Source organism: Dendropsophus ebraccatus, chromosome 6, assembly GCF_027789765.1.
Source record: "Dendropsophus ebraccatus isolate aDenEbr1 chromosome 6, aDenEbr1.pat, whole genome shotgun sequence".
Taxonomy (NCBI): Eukaryota; Metazoa; Chordata; class Amphibia; order Anura; family Hylidae; genus Dendropsophus; species Dendropsophus ebraccatus.
In genome coordinates, this window is record NC_091459.1 from 63,032,739 (window position 1) to 63,052,344 (window position 19,606).

The 19,606-nt window shown below is 42.3% G+C and overlaps 1 protein-coding gene across 1 annotated transcript in view; it reads right to left on the minus strand.

Moving 5' to 3' along the window:
• Positions 1 to 19,606, minus strand: part of LOC138795671 (probable cation-transporting ATPase 13A4) — a 152,042-nt gene that overhangs the window by 23,003 nt on the left and 109,433 nt on the right. The window contains exons 22-25 of the mRNA XM_069975058.1: positions 16,269 to 16,311; positions 15,664 to 15,773; positions 6,669 to 6,765; positions 6,479 to 6,551 (exon numbers count right to left, since the gene is read on the minus strand). Of these exons, the coding sequence (XP_069831159.1) occupies positions 6,479 to 6,551; positions 6,669 to 6,765; positions 15,664 to 15,773; positions 16,269 to 16,311 (323 nt within the window). The remainder of the gene's footprint in view (positions 1 to 6,478; positions 6,552 to 6,668; positions 6,766 to 15,663; positions 15,774 to 16,268; positions 16,312 to 19,606) is intronic.

Here is a 19,606-nt window from a genome sequence, read left to right on the forward strand (position 1 = left end):
CTTACTGAAGGCCCGGAGAACGGGGCAGCGTCTGTGTGTGACTCTCCTGCTCCCTGTCAGCAGCAGCAGCAGCAGTCGGGACAGGGGAGGGACCATCATCATCATAAGCAGCAGAGTGTGTGAGTAATGGAGGCACTGAGGGAGGTGTTATTTATGGGTTCTGACTAAATCACTACTGCACCCACAGACCACTACTACACCCGCCATTATGCCGCCAGACCCCTACTACACCCACCATTATGCCCCCAGACCACTACTACACCCACCATTATGCCCTCAGACCACTACTATACCCACCATTATGTCCCCAGACCACTACTACACCCACCATTATGTCCCCAGACCACTATTACACCCACCATTATGCTCCATAGACCACTACTACACCCACCATTATGTTCCTTAATCCACTACTACACCCACCATTATGCCCCCAGACCACTACTACACCCACCATTATGCCCCCAGACCACTACTACACCCGCCATTATGCCGCCAGACCCCTACTACACCCACCATTATGCCCCCAGACCACTACTACACCCACCATTATGCCCTCAGACCACTACTATACCCACCATTATGTTCCTTAATCCACTACTACACCCACCATTATGCCCCCAGACCACTACTACACCCACCATTATGCCCCCAGACCACTACTACACCCGCCATTATGCCGCCAGACCCCTACTACACCCACCATTATGCCCCCAGACCACTACTACACCCACCATTATGCCCTCAGACCACTACTATACCCACCATTATGTCCCCAGACCACTACTACACCCACCATTATGTCCCCAGACCACTATTACACCCACCATTATGCTCCATAGACCACTACTACACCCACCATTATGTTCCTTAATCCACTACTACACCCACCATTATGCCCCCAGACCACTACTACACCCACCATTATGCCCCCAGACCACTACTACACCCACCATTATGCCCCCAGACCACTACTACACCCACCATTATGCCCCCAGACCACTACTACACCCACCATTATGCCCCCAGACCACTACTACACCCATCATTATGCCCACAGACCACTACTACATCTATCATTATGGCCCCAGACAACTACTATACCCACCATTATTCACCCAGACCGCTACTACACTCACCATTATGTCCCCAAACCACTACTACACCCACCATTATGTCCCCAGACCACTACTATACCCACCATTATGCCCCCAGACCACTACTATACCCACCATTATGTCCCCAGACCACTACTATACCCATCATTATGCCCCCAGACCACTACTATACCCAGCATTATGCTTAATAAAACATCACCTGGAAGTGGCACAATTGCGCAGACAGAGGAAACCTTGTGGCAGCCATGTAGCCCAGCAGACTAAACTGAACTGAATTAGCAGTGAGTGCACCGCCTGAAGCCGCACCTGCTGTACAGTCACGTGAACTGAGCACGACAGGAGGTCCTCTTGCGGTATGAGATTTAGACACTGCCGTTCTGTATGGTTGTCAGCTCTGATCCAGCTCCTGTACAGGACTCTTATCAGGCCCATATATATATATATATATATATATATATATATATATATATATATATATATATATATACAGGATCAGGGGCATAGCTAGGATTTATGGGGCCCCATAGCAAAAAACTGTATGCCCCCCCCTACACACTAATGTGTGTGTGTGTGTGTGTGTGTATATATATTATATATATGTGTGTGTGTGTGTATATATATATATATATATATATATATATATATATATATATATATATATATACACATGCACACATACTCGGTGATGTGGCCAAAAAAAAAAATTCTCTTGTGGCCAGAGGCAGAATCCTATGGTTATATAATAGGTACAAGAGCAGACTACCTTTTGCTTAACCCTTTATTTACTGTGTGTAAGTGATCCAGTGTTCTCTTACATGCTGCAACACAAAAAAGGGTTAATATAGAACAGTGGTTCTCAAATTTTTTTCTACTGGAGCCTCACCCAACAGAGCAAGGCAATGCCCCGGGCCTCACCAGACTGACCAATAGGGTGCCTGGGCCTCATCATCTGTCGTGAAAGTCCATTTAAAAGTTGAAAATAATGCTAAAGCTACCTTACATCCATCTCCCAAGCTCTATCTACTAATAAAGCAAGTACAAATAAGTTAATAATGTTGATAAAATGGAGATTTTTGCAAACACCAAAACGACTGTGCAGATATTAGTTACTTTTGTAAAAACTGACTACCCAGCTAGGCCTCACCAACAACTAGGGGGCGCCTCACTGGTGAGGCCCGCCTCACAGTTTGAGAAGCACTGATATAGAAGACAATTAGCTCTCTCCTTGCTACTCCTGCACTGATAACCCCTGACCTCTGCAGGAACTCAGAGAACAGAGGTCAGAGGTTATCAGAGTAGTCAGGCAGAGAGCTAATTGTCTTCTGTATTAACCCTTTTTTTTTTGTTTTGCAGCATGTTAGAGAACACTGGGTCACTTACACAGTAAATAAGGGGTTAAGCAAAAGGACACATGAGGCTCTTATCTTCCCTGGGCCCCCTCCCTCCATGGGCCCCATAGCAACTGCCTTCCCTGCCTCTATAGTAGCTATGCCACTGTACAGGATGCTTATCAGTCCATACACATATACAGGATGCTTATCAGCCCATATACATATACAAGATGCTTATCAGCCCATATACACATACACAATGCTTATCAGCCCATATACATATATAGGATGCTTATCAGCCCATATACAGGATTCTGTATATGTTGTTTGTGTCTGTGTACAGAGCTGTGTGCGGTGTATATGTTGTATATTTCTGTGTACGGAGCTGTGTGCGGTGTATATGTTGTATATTGCTGTGTACAGAGCTGTGTGCGATGTATATGTTGTATACTGCTGTGTACAAAGCTGTGTGCCGTGTATATGTTGTATATGTCAGTGTAAAGAGCTGTGTGGGGTGTATATGTCTGTGTACAGAGCTGTGTGCAGTGTATATGTTGTATATGTCAGTGTACAGAGCTGTGTGGGGTGTATATGTTGTATATTACTGTGTACGGAGCTGTGTGCGGTGTATATGTTGTATACGTATGTGTACAGAGCTGTGTGCAGTGTATATTGCTGTGTACAGAGCTTTGTGGGGCGTATATGTTGTGTATGTCAGTGTATATTGCTGTGTACAGAGCTGTGTGGGTTGTATATGTTGTATATTGCTGAGTACAGAGCTGTGTGCGGTGTATATGTCTGTATTTGTATAGTTTTGTACATTTCATATACTATGTATTTATGTGCTCTAGTATAGTTACAATCAATGTATAGTGAGAAGAAAAGCAGTGGAACGGCACTTCACCTTAAAAAGACTTCACCTTTATTTCATCGGACAATAAACAGTAGACAGCATCCGAGAGGCGCGCCCTCCCTGCCCACGCACCTTTCACGCCGTCAGGCGCTTTCTCAAGGCATGCAATGACCGCTGTTGGTACATTATTCTAGTTTGGGTTACTAATAGAGATGAGCGAATAGTATTCAATCGAATAGCTATTTGATTGAATACTGCACTATTTGAAAGATTCGAGTTGGATCAAATATGTGATCGAATATTCAAATCTAAATTAACTTTACTAAAACAGCTGCATATGCTGTGCAGTCCTCACCCTTCTCCTGACCGTACTGATCAGTGAGATCAGAGCCCGGCAGGAGAGAAATCGGGAGGGGATATGCACGGCAACATACTGAAAGACCTTCGGAAGCTGAAGTCACAGTCATGTGACTAATCACATTACTCTGATCCTACACTCCCGCAGGTCCTACAATGTATTATAACTAGGCAGCAGAGGTATGTGTGTTACAACATTGTGTGTGTGTCTGTGAATATGTTTGTACAGCTGAGTGTGTGTGTATGGGTGTGTATGATACAGCAGAGCTGAGAGTGTATGGGGCAGCAGAGCTGAGTGTGTATGATATAGTAGAGCTGAGTGTATGATTCAGCAGAGCTGAGAGTGTATGGTGTAGCAGAGCTGAGTGTGTATGATACAGCAGAGCTGAGAGTGTATGATACAGCAGAGCTGAGTGTGTATGGTACAGCAGAGCTGAGAGTGTATGGTGTAGCAGAGCTGAGTGTGTGTTGTGCATACAGCAGCTGTGCATGTGTAGATACAAGGCACTGTCATTTTAATAAACTTTGACCCCTTCAATGCATTATCCCCTTCATGACCTAAGACCGCCAGGGAAGTTTAATTAGCATGAAATATTTTTTCCCCGTTTTCAGTGGTCCAAATCAGGGGTGCGTCTTATAGACAGGTGCGTCTTATAAAGTGAAAAATACGGTAACTACTACAGGAAGCTCTATTATTGCCGGCAATACCTATTGCAGGTAATACAGCTGAATGTAATAATTAATACTTTGCTTTAATTAAAACAGCAAATGTTTCTTCTAATGATGCTATTTTTTATCTATATTTAATAGAAACATTAGAAGAAACATTTAGATTTATATGTCCGCTCAGCTGATTGCCTGAGCGGACATATAAAGAGCCGGTCCCTGTCACACTAAGCTCAGTGTGCTGAGGACCGGCAAAGAGAGAAGATAGAAGAAAGAAGATAGAAGACATCGAAGGGTGAGTAGAAAGCTCTTCTCCCCCCTGCACTACACCCATCCCAGCAAGGAAGTGGAGTCACTTAACCCCTTCCTTGCTGGTATGGGTGCAGTCTGACATCAGTCTGGCCCCCAAGGGGTTAAGGGGTTACTTAACCCCCTGGGGACCAGATTATTCAGTATGGCACACAAAGAGTTAAGGGGGATGCAATGCATCCTCCTTTAACCTCTTGGGTGCCAAACTGTAAGCACCGATCTGTAAAGATGCTGCATACTGTAAGGTGCACAACACCGCTCACAATGAAGGGTGTTGTGCTCCTGTTTGAGTGTTTTTTTGTGTGTTTCTCCCTTTTTGTTTTTCAGATATCGGTATCCTGTGGATTACAGTGGATTCGATGGACTACGTCTATGACCAGCGGTTGTTGGGATTTTTTTTTTATAAAATGGTCAACAGGGGGTCTGGGGGTATTTTTATTTGAATAAAAAATATTTTTCACTTGTGTAGTGTCTTTATTTCTTTACTTTATAGACTTAGTAGTGGAAGCCGTCTAATAGACGGAATCCATTACTAAGTCTGGGCCTAGTGTTAGCCGGTATAAAATGGCTAACACTAACCCCCCATTATTACCCCAGTACCCAATGCCACCAGGGGTACTGGGAAGATCAGGGTGCCAGTGGTCCCGGAGCATCAAAATTGGCGCTCCTAGACTTGGCGGCAGCAGACTGGTAATATTAAGGCTGGGGAGGGCCAAAAACAATGGCCTTTCCCACCCTGGTGTTACTAGGCTGCTGTTGCTTGGTTTTAAACCAGTCTGATTATGAAAATAGGGGGAAACCTACACGTTTTTTTTTTTTTTTAATTATTTATTTAAAAAAACATTTGCTGTTTTAATTAAAGTATTAATTATTACATTCAGCTGTATCACCGGCAATAGGTATTTCTGGCAATAATAGAGCTACCTGTAGTAGTTAGTATTTAATTATTAAAACACATTTTCATTCTAATAAAGTTATTTTCGTTGTTCAATAGCTTAATTAAAACGAATACATATTTTTGCAATTAAATATACTGTGAATAAATAAATAAATAAACATATTTATATATTTATTTTTTTATTAACAGTATATTTAATTGCATGAATTCATTTTAATTAAGCTATTGAACAACAAAAATAACTTTTTTTGGAGGAAACTTTGTTTTATTAATTAAATATTAACTATTACAGGGATCAGCATTATTGCCGGCAATTGCTAATTGTCGGTAATACCGTGCCCTGTTATACTGATTTCCTGCTTTCCCAGATGCATTCCAGAGGTGTTTGCATCACTTTCTAAAGATGTCTTGGACTTGGTGACCTCCAATTCGTCGAATCTTGATTTTCAGGTCCCAAGGATTTTTCTCCCATAGACTATACTAGGATTCGATATTCGAATATTGGGAGCTTTTCGAATCGATTCCAATCGAATCGAATATTTCACTATTTGCTCATCTCTAGTTACTAGTTGGCCTTTGACTGTGTTTTTAATTGAAAAGTCTTTTGACTTTAAAAGTAAAAACGGAGAATGGTGTGAAAAAAGAAAAAATGTGTGTAAAAAACTAAAAAATAATGTACGCTGTTTGCAAAAGACCAAAAATAATTGTCATGATCATAATTTTGATGTCCGCACAGACTTCCGTCATTTTATTCACTGTGTGCATTGGACATTTGTCATTTTATTAACATCAATGCATTGCATTGAAGTCAGTTAAATTACAGCAATAGCTGACTTTTTTTAAATACAAAAAAAAAACGCCTTTTCTCTCTCTCTTTTTTTTTTTTTTTGCGATTTTTATAGGATTGTGCGATTTATTGTGAGAATAAAAAAATATATTTACTTACTTGTTAAGAAAATAACAAACATGATGGCAAAGTCATGAACGAGAAACTGATTATTCCCAAAGATGTTTCGTTGCTGGAAGACACAAATGCATGATGATTTTATCCTTAAATATTTTTGAATTACATAAATATTTATGAAAACAACATGATCAATGTAGAGATATTTAGTTCAAACTGTAAAAATAGTTACCCAGTATAAGAGTAAAGTGTTGATATATTCAATTAATCCAAACATGGACATGTATTTAAACATGCAGAAAGATGTAACAAGGGCTGCCCGTCCTTCCCTGGAGAACAGAAAGAATAAAGCTAGGGTCAAGCTTGTGATATGTCCACATGCTACAAATATACAACAGATGTACGAGGGTTATCCTAAGATTTCTGACACATATTTGACTTTCTATTTCAGCTGTTTTGGATATAGATTAACCCCATTAATGGAGCAGTTTGTTCCAAGCATCTACTACTTTCAGTAAAGTAAATTTTGTTCTGATCTCTCTGCCAACTATCCTTCGATTGTGTCTTCTTGTTCTTGAGTTCAGTTTTTTCTTCTAAAAACACTTCCCTCAACCTTTTTTAGTCCTTTAACATACTTAAAGGTTTCGATCATGTTCCCCTTTCCCTTCTTTCCTCCAGACTTTACAGATTCAAATCCTTAGGTCTTTCCTGATATGTTTTATGCCTGCCTGCCTCCACCATGTATCAATATCCATTTTTAGGTGAGGTCTCCAGAACTGGACACAGTATTCCAGATGAGGTCTCACTAGAGCTCTATACAGCGGGATCACAATCTCCCTCTTCCTACTGGTTATACCTCTAACTACAGTATACAGCCAAGCATTCAATTTGCTTTCCCTACCACCTGGTTGCACTGATAACTCATTTTAAGGCTGTCAGAAATCACTACCCCTAAATCCTTTTCCTCTGCAATGTTTGCCAACACAGAACTACCGATATAATACTCGAATAGAAGATTCCTCCCCCCCCCCCCAAGTGCAATATTTTACATTTGAAAACATTTAACTGCAATTTCCATTGTTGGATCTATCAAATTGTTCATTGTTTGGTGATCCATTATGTTCTTTAGAATAGCTTCCATCATTTTTACTACCACAGATGTCAGTGAACTGGCCTGTAGTTACTGGGCTCTTCTCTACTACCCTTCTTGTGGATGGGTATAACATTGACCGTTCTCCAATCATTAGGAACATCTCCTGCTAGGAGGGATTTGTTACACAGATCCATCAGGGGGGCAGCAATCACAGATCCGAGTTCTTTATGAACCCTGGGGTGGAAACCAGCTGGATTAGGGATGGTCCGAACCTGCCGAGGTTCGGGTTTGTACAAACCTGAACTCTCGGCAATGATTCCCGCTGTCTTTCACCTCCGTGAAGAGGGTGGATACAGCCGGAGGACCACCTGGAAAACTGGGATACAGCCTATGGCAATGGCTGTATCCCAGTTTTCCAGGCGGTCCTCCAGCTGTATCCACCCGCTGCACAGAGCGGGCAGCGGGAATCATTGCCGAGAGTTCAGGTTTGTACAAACCCAAACCTCGGCAGGTTCGGACCATCCCTAATCTAAACCCATCGCCTTATTCAACTTTAAATGGGCAAGTTCCACTGCAACTTCAGCCTCTGAAAACACTGGAACTAAACACATACAAATGGAGCCAATGCTGTGTCCAACCATACTGTGATTGTGAAGGCCTCCTTTTGAAAACACCAAGCAGAAGTAGCGATTTAAATATTCAGAAACCACCTTATCTATGTCAATAAACATATTCTCCCCATTACTTTTTTTTTTTTTTAAATTCTTTATTTCTTTCATTTTCAATTATAAAACAGTAATAAAAAAATAATACATAATTCATTACAAAAGGACAAGGTGGTGGGGGAGGGAGTCAAGATAAATTAACATTCATAAATTTATTTTAACATAATCAGGCTCGCTCCCAACCCCCCCCGGTTGCTTAGTATATATCCCCTTACCCCCTCATACCCCCACCCACCCAACCTACCCTGAGAGAGGAGAGCACAGAAAGAAGAAAAAAAAAACAAAGAAAAAAACAATATGCCAGCTAGATCCTTATTACCACTTTCTCCATTTTTTAGTAAACTTTGCAATTCCTTCTTTTTTTGTTTGAAACCACACCATCTCATATGTCTTAATAGTATGTACATAATTTAGCCATTCAGATTTGGAGGGGACCTCAGCAGAAAACCAATGATATAGAATTTTCAGACGTGCGTAAAACAATAGCTTTATTGTTGTTGTGTCGCCCAAAATAGCTACAAAAGGGTTTTCGAGGGATTAGGCAGTTAAGTTTTACGTCTATTTCATCAAAAATTTCACACCAATAATTATATATCGGGGTGCATAACCAGAACATATGGATCAGATCAGCTTTATCAGAACCACATCTAGGGCAGGTAGATTTGTCCCTAATCCCCATTTTGAACAGCTGCATGGGAGAATAATAACCCAGATGAATAATACGGAACTGGATTAATTGATGAGATTCATTAAGAGAAACTTTATCCATGTTGCCCAAAATACCTTCCCACTGCTGTGCCTCTAACTGGCCCATTATTGTACCCCATCTAGATGATCTCATACCACTCCTCACCAGTGCTCCTATGTTAATCAGTGTTTTATACACAAACGACACCCTTTTCTTATTCATATCAAAATCTAACAGTGCTTGGAACAAAGGTGAACAAACAACCAAGAATAGCTTATCATTAAGGGATTTTTCCCTAGCATGCAATAGATGATTATAAAAAAACAAGTGCTTATCCATCAAATCATAAGTATCTTTAAGCTCCTGGAAAGGGAGTAATCTACCGTCAGAAAACAGCTGCTCGACTCTAAAGACACCTCTATTCTTCCGGAAAGCCCTATTACAGATTATGCCAAATTCACGGAAGTAGTGGTTGTGACAACATCGGAGTGAAATTTAAACTACCCTCTATCTCACACCAACATTTAATCGCATTCCAAACCTTGTGAATTAGTAAACACAGTGACGAGTTCTTGAAGTGGCCTAGACCGAGCGATCCCGACTCCAAAAACTCGTACCAATTCCCAAACATACTTCTATCTAATAGTAACTCATAAACCGTTATCTTCACCCCCTTCATGATATTTGCAAAGTGAGAAGCAAGAAAATACAAACGCAAATTAGGAAGAGCAAACCCTCCTTTATTTTTAGGTGCGGCAAAAACTGAATATTTATTCTAACCCTCTTTCGTCCCCATATCAAATCCCCTAACATACACTCTTATTTTTTTTTTACCACGTGGAGCTAATCTAGATGAGGGAGGCCATAAAGAAAAACAAGAGTTGGGGAAGAATAACAATTTTTACCACCAATGTTCTATCAGCCATAGAAATCGGGAGGCTTTTCCATTCTTTGCGCCAACTTACTAGCAAAAGGAATCAAGTTGCTACTCATAAAATCAGTGGCCTCTTTTGTGATCTTGATGCCAAGATACTTCATATGGTCAGAGGGCTTAAGAATTTTTAGCTGCCCAATGGGGAGAGCTATCTCCTCATCCAAGGGGAGGAGGCAGGATTTCTCCCAATTGATACTAAGACCCGATAAACAACCTATTTTTTCTAGATTCTCTATAATCTATGGAATCACCTTCTCAGGCTGTCTTATAAACATCAGGATATCGTCTGCGTATAGTAATATTTTGGAAAAAACACTTTCTTTACCGAAGCCCTCATAACCCTGATACTGTCTAGCCCAGGCTGCTAACGGCTCCACATATAAGGCAAACAGTAATGGGGATAGAGGACATCCCTGCCTCGTCCCCCTCGCAAGAGGAAAGGCAGAAGAAGATGATCCATTCAAAATAATTCTAGCTACAGGAGAATTATATAAAGTCTTTATCCATCCCAAAAACCGCCCACCTAGGCCCATTCTTTCAAGAGCAAACCACAGGAATTCCCACTCCACCCTGTCAAAGGCCTTAGAGGCATCCAAGGACAGGATGGAGCGGGCTCCCGGGCTGCTGAGTTGAATATTGGCATACACTTTCCTTATATTGTCATGCACTGTGAGACCAGGCATAAAGCCACACTGTTCCCTCTCCACGACCGACGCCACAACCTTCCCCAGACGCCCAGCCAAGACCTTGGCAAAAATCTTGACTTTGATGTTGAGGAGGAAAATGGGTCTGTAAGAGCCAAGATCTAGCCAAGATCCAAGTTCCTTACCCTTTTTCGGAATTAAAACAATGTGTGCCTCCTTCATAGATTGCGGAAGGGTGCCCCTTTTACAGGATTCATTTAAGACTCGAAGTAATATAGGCAAGAGAGCACCCGCCACCTTCTTATAAAAGAGAAAGGGGAGACCATCAGCACCCGGTGCAGAATTCCCCTGGAAGGACCTTAAGGCTATCTCCAAGTCCTCTACAGTAATATCCTCGTTTAAAATATTAATCTGATCAGTGGAGAGTATCGGAAGGGAAATCCCTGAGAAAAATTCCTGCAACCTCCGCTGGTCAGATAAGTGTTCAGACTCATACACGGCAAAGAAATGGTTCACAAATAGATTTTCTACCTCCTGTTTCTCCTGCACCAGACGACCCCCCTGTTTTCTGATTGTGGTAATATCCTGATGCTGGTGTTGGTTTTTCAAGAGATTAATCAAGAATCTATTCGGTCCCCCCCCCCCCCCCCCCCCCCCCCCGATAACAATCTATGTTGGCCCATAAAAAATAATTTGTGCTGAGCTTTCTGTCTTAACCAATCCCCCATTTCGTCCTGCGCATCTCTCAGATTCTCAGATTCCATTACTTATTTTATTAATGCTGCAGCTATTCTTTTTCTTCTTTCTGTCACTTATATATCTAAAGAAGGTTTTATTTCCCTCCTTTACAAATTTTGCGAATTATAATCAAAGCATTTATAATCTGCTTTGCCTCCTTTTGTATAATGTTATATATCTCTCTGTCATCTACATTTCCAGTCTCTTTATACTTCCTATAGGCTGCCAGAATAGCCAGAATTCTGCTCCACACTGACGAAGGGCAAATACCCCAAAATAGCTGTCTGTGGATGGATGCCTGCTTTGGTAAACCCTTGTCATGTCGCAACACTCGCAGCAGAGTTAGACTTTGATACAAAAGGGGCCACCCTGGTATTTCCCTGGTATTTTATGCTCCAATACTCACAACCGAGATGGACTTAAAGGGCTATGTATTGGGGGTGGGGGGGGGGGGGGTTGGATGATCTTCCCAATGGGAGGCACCCCTTGGCAATAAGTTTTCCTTCCTTGGAGGTATATCTGGCTATTCCTGAGTTTTAAGACTCCCAACTGAGGCTGGGAGTTATTTAGACATTTATTAAGACTAATCCTTTATTAACCTCTATAACCCTTTATTAACCTCTACAGCCTCTTCATCAGATTTGATACTTATCTGATGAAGAGGTTGTGCCTTAAATCGCATAATTCTTGCAATAAAGTTCTGATTTTACATCCACCACTACTACTCCCATCATTTAAGGAAGGAAATTCATTGGATGCTGTCAGCGCCACCAAAGTCCCGGACCTTTTGCACGGCTTTACCTCTAGAGGTGATACCTGAAGCCGTGGGATTCCATGATTTGTCCAAGGCCAGAGGGATAGATGAAGAAGAGAAGAGGCCTGAGTACAGAGCCTTGGGGGACACCAACAGTGAGGGGACGAGAGGAGGTGGTGTGGGAGTGGGAGACACTAAAAGTGCGGTTGGAGAGGTAAGTGGAGATCCAGGAAAGGGGTGAGAAAGTGACGCCAGGGGATAAAAGAATTTGTAAGAGGAGAAAATGGTCAACTGTGTCGAAGACAGAAGATAGGTCAAGGAGAAGGAGCACAGAGTACTGGCCTATATATTACACCTATTCTAATGTCAGATAAGAAATACTTTTCACTATTTCCCAATTTACAGTTACATTCCAAATATTAGTAATTATAGTTACATCATTACTGTTATGTAATTAGTATAGCTGGATTAAAGACACATGTCCTGGCTGTACACCAGGAGTGTTATATTAAGACCAGGAAGAAGGGTAGGTGGAGGTGTCATTTGTCTTATCTCCATAGGGCACAAAAATGCCTTGGCTCAATAGTGACTGAAGTAGGGGAAAGTAATGTGCCTTTGTTTATTATTAAATAACTAGAAAATGTACCCGGCGCTGCCCGGGTATAAAGTGTCAGTGTGTTAATGAGATTTGTTCTAAGGTGCCTAGGAGGCCAAGCTAAAGGTATTGTTTCATCTGAGTTAATCAGTGGAATTAGTGTATACCTGTAGTGCATAGTTGGAGGGGTTCTATATACCCACAATGTATAGTTTTTAGGGGTCTCGCATATCTGTAGTGCATAGTTGGGGGGGCTGTATACCTATAGTGTATAGTTGAGGGAGGTCCTGTATACCTGCAGTGTACAGTTGGTGAAGGTCCTGTATACCTGTACTGTATAGTTCGGGGTCCTGTATACCTGTAGTATATAGTTGGTGCTGTATACCTGTAATGTATAGTTGGTGGAGGTCTTGTATACCTGTAGTTTATAGTTTGAGGGTCCTGGATACCTTTAGTGTATAATTGGTGGAGGTCTTGTATACCTGTGGTATATAGTTTGGGGGTCCTGTATACCTGTAGTAAATAGTTTGAGGGTCCTGTATAACTATAGTATAGAGTTGGTGGAGGTCCTGTATACCTGTAGTGTATAGCTGGTGGAGTTCCTGTATACCTGTAGTATATTTGGGGTCCTGTATACTTGTAGTATAGAGTTGGTTAAGGTGCTTATACCTGTATTATAGAGTTGGTGTAGGTCCTGTATACCTGTAGTGTATGGTTTTGAGGTCCTGTATACCTGTAGTGTATAGTTTGGGGTCCTATATAACTGTAGTATATAGTTGGTGGAGTTCCTGTATACCTGTAGTTTATAGTTTTGGGGTCCTGTATACCTGTAGTGTATAGTTCGTGGTCCTGTATACCTGTAGTATATAGTTGGTGGAGGTCCTGTATACCTGAAGTATATAGTTGGTGGAGGTCCTGTATACCTGTAGTATATAGTTTTGGGGTCCTGTATACCTGTAGTGTAAAGTTTGGGGTCCTGTATACCTGTAGTATATAGTTTTGTGTAGGTCCCGTGCACTTGTAGTGTATAGTTTTGGGGTCCTGTATACCTGTATACCTTGTATTTACCCGTATGGCAGTGTTATTCAGTCACAGTGTGTCGGTATTGGTCAGGTCTGGTGTGGCGGTGTTATCCAGTCACGGTATGGTGGTAGTGGTCAGGTCTGGTGTGGCGGTGTTATCCAGTCACGGTATGGTGGTATTGGTCAGGTCTGGTATAGCGGTGTTATCCAGTCACAGTATGGTGGTAATTGGTCCGGACTGGTGTGGCGGTGTTACCCAGTCACAGTTTGCCGGTATTGGTCAGGTCTGGTATGGCAGTGTTATCGAGTCACAGTATGGCGGTATTGGTCAGGTCTGGTATGACAGTGTTATCCAGCACAGTATGGCGGTATTGGTCAGGTCTGGTATGGCAGTGTTATCCAGTCACAGTATGGCGGTATTGGTCAGGTCTGGTATGACAGTGTTATCCAGTCACAGCATGGCAGTATTGGTCAGGTCTGGTGTGGCAGTGTTATCCAGTCACAGTATGGCGGTATTGGTCAGGTCTGGTGTGGCAGTGTTATCCAGTCACAGTATGGCGGTATTGGTCAGGTCTGGTGTGGCGGTGTTACCCAGTCACAGTATGGCGGTATTGGTCAGGTCTGGTATGGAGGTGTTATCCAGCACAGTATGGCGGTATTGGTCAGGTCTGGTATGGCAGTGTTATCCAGTCACAGTATGGCGGTATTGGTCAGGTCTGGTATGACAGTGTTATCCAGTCACAGTATGGCAGTATTGGTCAGGTCTTATATGACAGTGTTATCCAGTCACAGTATGGCGGTATTGGTCAGGTCTGGTATGACAGTGTTATCCAGTCACAGTATGGCAGTATTGGTCAGGTCTGGTGTGGCAGTGTTATCCAGTCACAGTATGGCGGTATTGGTCAGGTCTGGTATGGAGGTGTTATCCAGTCACAGTATGGCGGTATTGGTCAGGTCTGGTATGGAGGTGTTATCCAGTCACAGTATGGCGGTATTGGTCAGGTATGGCAGTGTTATCCAGTCACAGTATGGCGGTATTGGTCAGGTCTGGTGTGGCGGTGTTACCCAGTCACAGTATGGCGGTATTGGTCAGGTCTGGTATGGAGGTGTTATCCAGCACAGTATGGCGGTATTGGTCAGGTCTGGTGTAGCAGTGTTACCCAGTCACAGTTTGGTATACCTGTTGTGCCCTGTATATACATGTACTGTATAGATGGAGTAGGGGGTCCTGTATATACATGTACTGTATAGATGGAGTAGTGGGCCCTGTATATACATGTACTGTATATATGGAGTAGGGGGCCCTGTATATACATGTACTGTATAGATGGAGTAGGGGGTCCTGTATATACATGTACTGTATAGATGGAGTAGGGGGTCCTGTATATACATGTACTGTATAGATGGAGTAGGGGGTCCTGTATATACATGTACTGTATAGATGGAGTAGGGGGCCCTGTATATACATGTACTGTATAGATGGAGTAGGGGGTCCTGTATATACATGTACTGCATAGATGGAGTAGGGGGTCCTGTATATATGTACTGTATAGATGGAGTAGGGGGTCCTGTACACATGTACTGTATAGATGGAGTAGGGGGTCTACCAGTTATTACTGTGGATGTTGTGAGGCAGCTTCCCTAGCAACCATTGCTCCCTGTGAAAATGAAAGCAGTAATCCTATTGGTTGCTAAGGCTCCAACTGCCGTGTCTGCTGCAGCTAATTATATCACCTGTGTTTGCAGTGAGGAGATTTTCCCATTCATCTCTATGGGGCGCCTCTCTTTCCCCATCCCCTCCCCTCCTGTACATCTGGCGGGGACGGGACCTTCGCAAAAACCTTCCCGGGCACCCTATGTATCTGTGTGCCAAATTTGGGGTCAAACGGTTCAGGCGTTTGGAAGTCTATTTGGGACAGACAGACAGACAGACAGAAGGACAGACAGACAGACTTTGATTTTTATGATATAGATACAGTCATTAAAATACCAGCATGAGTCATAGGATGACTTGTTAAAAATGGGTTGGCTTACTTGAGTAATTCTGGTACACACTGAATATTAGTGACATGAGAGTTAAAAGGTGCAGCCACTGAGGCTTCTTGTACAGACAAAGAAATTCCAGCATTGGCCATTTTAAGAGCCTAAAAGTAAAGAAAATTTTTTATTTTTCACATAAATGACTATTCCTGACTATTCCACCCCACTAAAATAAGTAATTACTTAAGTTCTAACTTAGTTATGGTGGTATATTAGAAATGTGTTTAACCTGCACAATCCTCTCCCATATGCATAAGTTTGCAAATATTCATTCATCAAGATTTACTGCGAATCGCGCTGTCAATTTGCCTCGTTCTGCAAAGCGAATACCGGTTGATTCGTTAAGGAATGGCGGCTGCACATGCTGTCTAGAGTGTCATGGGAAGTGGCCTGGTGATGTCACCATAAAGAGTGCACAGGACTGCCATAGCCAATTGCTGGTCATATGCAACAACAAGCAAGTACATGTAACTGCTGGGCCGGACCAATAAGTATGCTTATTTTAAAATTTTCCTCCCTAATCCCAAACATTGAAAATTGTTTACAAGCCAGGAATACCTGTTTAAAAACAAATATAGATTTTTGCATAGTACACTTACCGCACAGTCATTAGCTCCATCTCCACACATCCCCACATAGTAGCTACAAAATACAGATTATATATTAACCTTAAACTATATTAAGATTTATATTGCCATAGTCTAACATACACAAGTCAAAGGCACAAAAGAGCTTACCAAGGTAAGTACATTATTACTATATTACATTGTCTTGTATCAATATTAATGAATCATGTAATTTTATTATAATAAATCTATAAATTAGAAAAAACTATGTACTATCTATCTATCTATCTATCTATCTATTTCATATAGGCTATGTTCACACAACGTTTTTTCAGCCCAGTTTAAAACAACATTTTGAGTCTAAAATAACGGACGTCACTTAGCTGTCTGGCCTCCCCTTAGTGCAATCAAGGCTGTTGGCACATTATTCTAGTTTGAGCTACTAATTGCCCTTTGGACGTGGCTTAAAGGGGTGCCCCAGCGTGGGGGCACTTTTTTGGGGGGATCTGAGCGGACTTCAAACGGATCCCGCCTCCTTCCCTGAGTGGCTGAGCGGACCTGAGACGTCACGTCTCAGGCCCGCGTCAGACACCCGGAAGCGGCCGGGAACCGGGCACCGGAGCGCCGTGATGCGGGACCTGCCGCTGGAACTGGGGAGGTAAGGGGACGTCTTTTATTTCAGCCACCTCCTCCCTGGTCCCCCCCAAAAAGTGCACCCCGCCGGAGCACCCCTTTAACCCCTTCGTGCTGCAGCTAGTTTGGGCCTTAATGACCAGGCTAATTTTTCAAAATCTGACCTGTCTCACTTTATGCTCTTATAGCTCAGTGATGCTTTAACGTATGCTAGCGATTCTGAGATTGTTTTTTCGTGACATATGGCACTTTATGTTAGTGGCAAAATTTGGTCACTACTTTGTGTGTTTTTTGTGAAAAACATCAAAATATCATGAAAAATTTAAAAAATTTGCATTTTATGAACTTTGAAATTCTCTGCTTCTAAAAAAAGAAAGTCGTAGCACATAAATTAGTTACTAAGTCACATTACCAATATGTCTTCTTTATTCTGGCATAATTTGGTAAACATATTTTACTTTTTTAGGGTGTTATGGGGCTTAGAAATTTATCAGCAAATTATCACATTTTCGTGACACTGATTTTTTTAGGGACCAGTTCTTTTTTTAAATGGATTTAGAAGTCTGGTATCCTGAAAAACCCCATAAGTGACCCCATTTTGTAAACTACACACCTTAAAGAATTAATCTAGGGGTATAATGAGCATTTTAACCCTACAGGGGCTGGAGGAAAGTATTCACAATTAGGCAGTAAAAAAATTGAAAATTTAAATTTTCCAATAATATATAGGTTTAGATTAAAGTTTCTCATTTTCAAAAGGAATATGAGACAAAAAGCACCCCAAAATTTGTAACGCAGGTTCTCTTGAGTACAACGGTACCCCATATGTGGGCGTAAACCACTGTATGGGCACACAGCAGGACTCAGAAGGAAGGGAGCGCCAATTAGCTTTTCCAATGCAAATTTTGCTGAAGAAGTTTCTGAGCGCCAGGTGCGTTTGCAGAGCCCCTGTAGTGTCAGCAGAGAGAAAACCCCCCATAAGTCACCCCATTTTGGAAAGTACACCCCTCAAAGAATTCATCTTGGTGTGTGGTGACCATTTTGACCCCACAGGTATTACAGGAAAGTATTCAAAAGAAGACAGTAAAAATGAAAAACTTGAATTCTTCCAATAATATGTTCGTTTAGTTTGAAATTTCTCAATTTCACGAGGAACAAGAGGAAAAAAGTACCCCAAAATTTGTAACGCAGGTTCTCCTGAGTACAATGGTACCCCATATGTGGGCATAAACCACTGCATGGGCACACAGGAGGGCTCAGAAGGGAAGGAGCGCCAATTAGCTTTTTCAATGCAGATTTTGCTGCAGAAGTTTCCGAGCGCCAGGTGCGTTTGCAGAGCCCCTGTAGTGTCCGTAGAAGAGAACCCCCCCAAAAGTCACTCCATTTTGGAAAGTGCACCCCTCAAAGTATTCATCTTGGTGTGTGGTGACCATTTTGACCCCACAGGTATTAGAGGAAAGTATTCAAAAGTAGACAGTAAAAATGAAAAACTCAAATTTTTCCAATATTATGTTCTTTTAGTTTGAAATTTCTCAATTTCACGAGGAACAAGAGGAAAAAAGTACCACAAAATTTGTAAAGCAGGTTCTCCTGAGTACAATGGTACCCCATATGTGGGCGTAAACCACTGCATAGGCACACAGGAGGGCTCAAAAGGGAAGGAGCGCCAATTAGCTTTTTCAATGCAGATTTTGCTGAAGAAGTTTCTGAGCGCCAGGTGCGTTTGCAGCGCCCCTGTAGTGCTAGCGGAGTAAGATCTCGCCATAAGTCACTCCATTTTGGAAAGTGCACCCCTCATAGAATTTATTTTGGGGTGTGGTGAGCATTTTGACCCCACAGGTATTTGAGGAAAGTATTCAAAAGTAGACAGTAAAAATGAAAAACTCGAATTTTTCCAATAATATGTTCCTTTAGTTTGAAATTTCTCAATTTCACGAGGAACAGGAGAGAAATGTCACCCCAATATATGTAAAGCAGGTTCTCCTGAGTAGAACGGTACCCCATATGTGGGCATAAACCACTGCATGGGCACACAGCCGGGCTCAGAAGGGAAGGAGCGCCAATTAGCATTTTCAGTGCAGATTTTTCTGAAGAAGTTTCTGAGCGCCAGGTGCGTTTGCTGAGCCCCTGTAGTGTCAGCAGAATAGATTCCCCCCAAAAGTCACCACATCTTGGAAAGAGCACCCCTCAAAGAATTCATCTTGGGGTGTGGTGACCATTTTTACCCCACAGGTATTAGAGGAAAGTATTCAAAATTGGCCAGTAAAAATGAAAAACTCGAATTTTTCCAATAATATGTTGGTTTAGTTTGAAATTTCTCAATTTGACGAGGAACAGGAGAGAAAACGTACCCCAAAATCTGTAACGCAGGTTCTCCTGAGTACAACGGTACCCCATATGTGGGCATAAACCACTGTATGGGCACACAGCAGGGCTCAGAAGGGAAGGAGCGCCGATTTACAGGAGCAAAAGCGCAGCTAGTAATGGTTATTAGAATAGCGCAGTTACTAAAATAAGATAAAAAAAATGAGATTACAGGTAATGTGGGGTGGTTACGGGCAACCAGGGGTGGTTATGGGCAACCTGAGGTGGTTACAGGTAATCTGGGGTGGTTACGGACAATATGGGGTGGTCACGGGCAACCTGCTGTGGTTACAGGCAACGTGGGGTGGTTACAGGCAACGCGGGGTGGTTACGGGCAACGTGTGGTGGTTATGGGCAACGTGTGGTGGTCACGG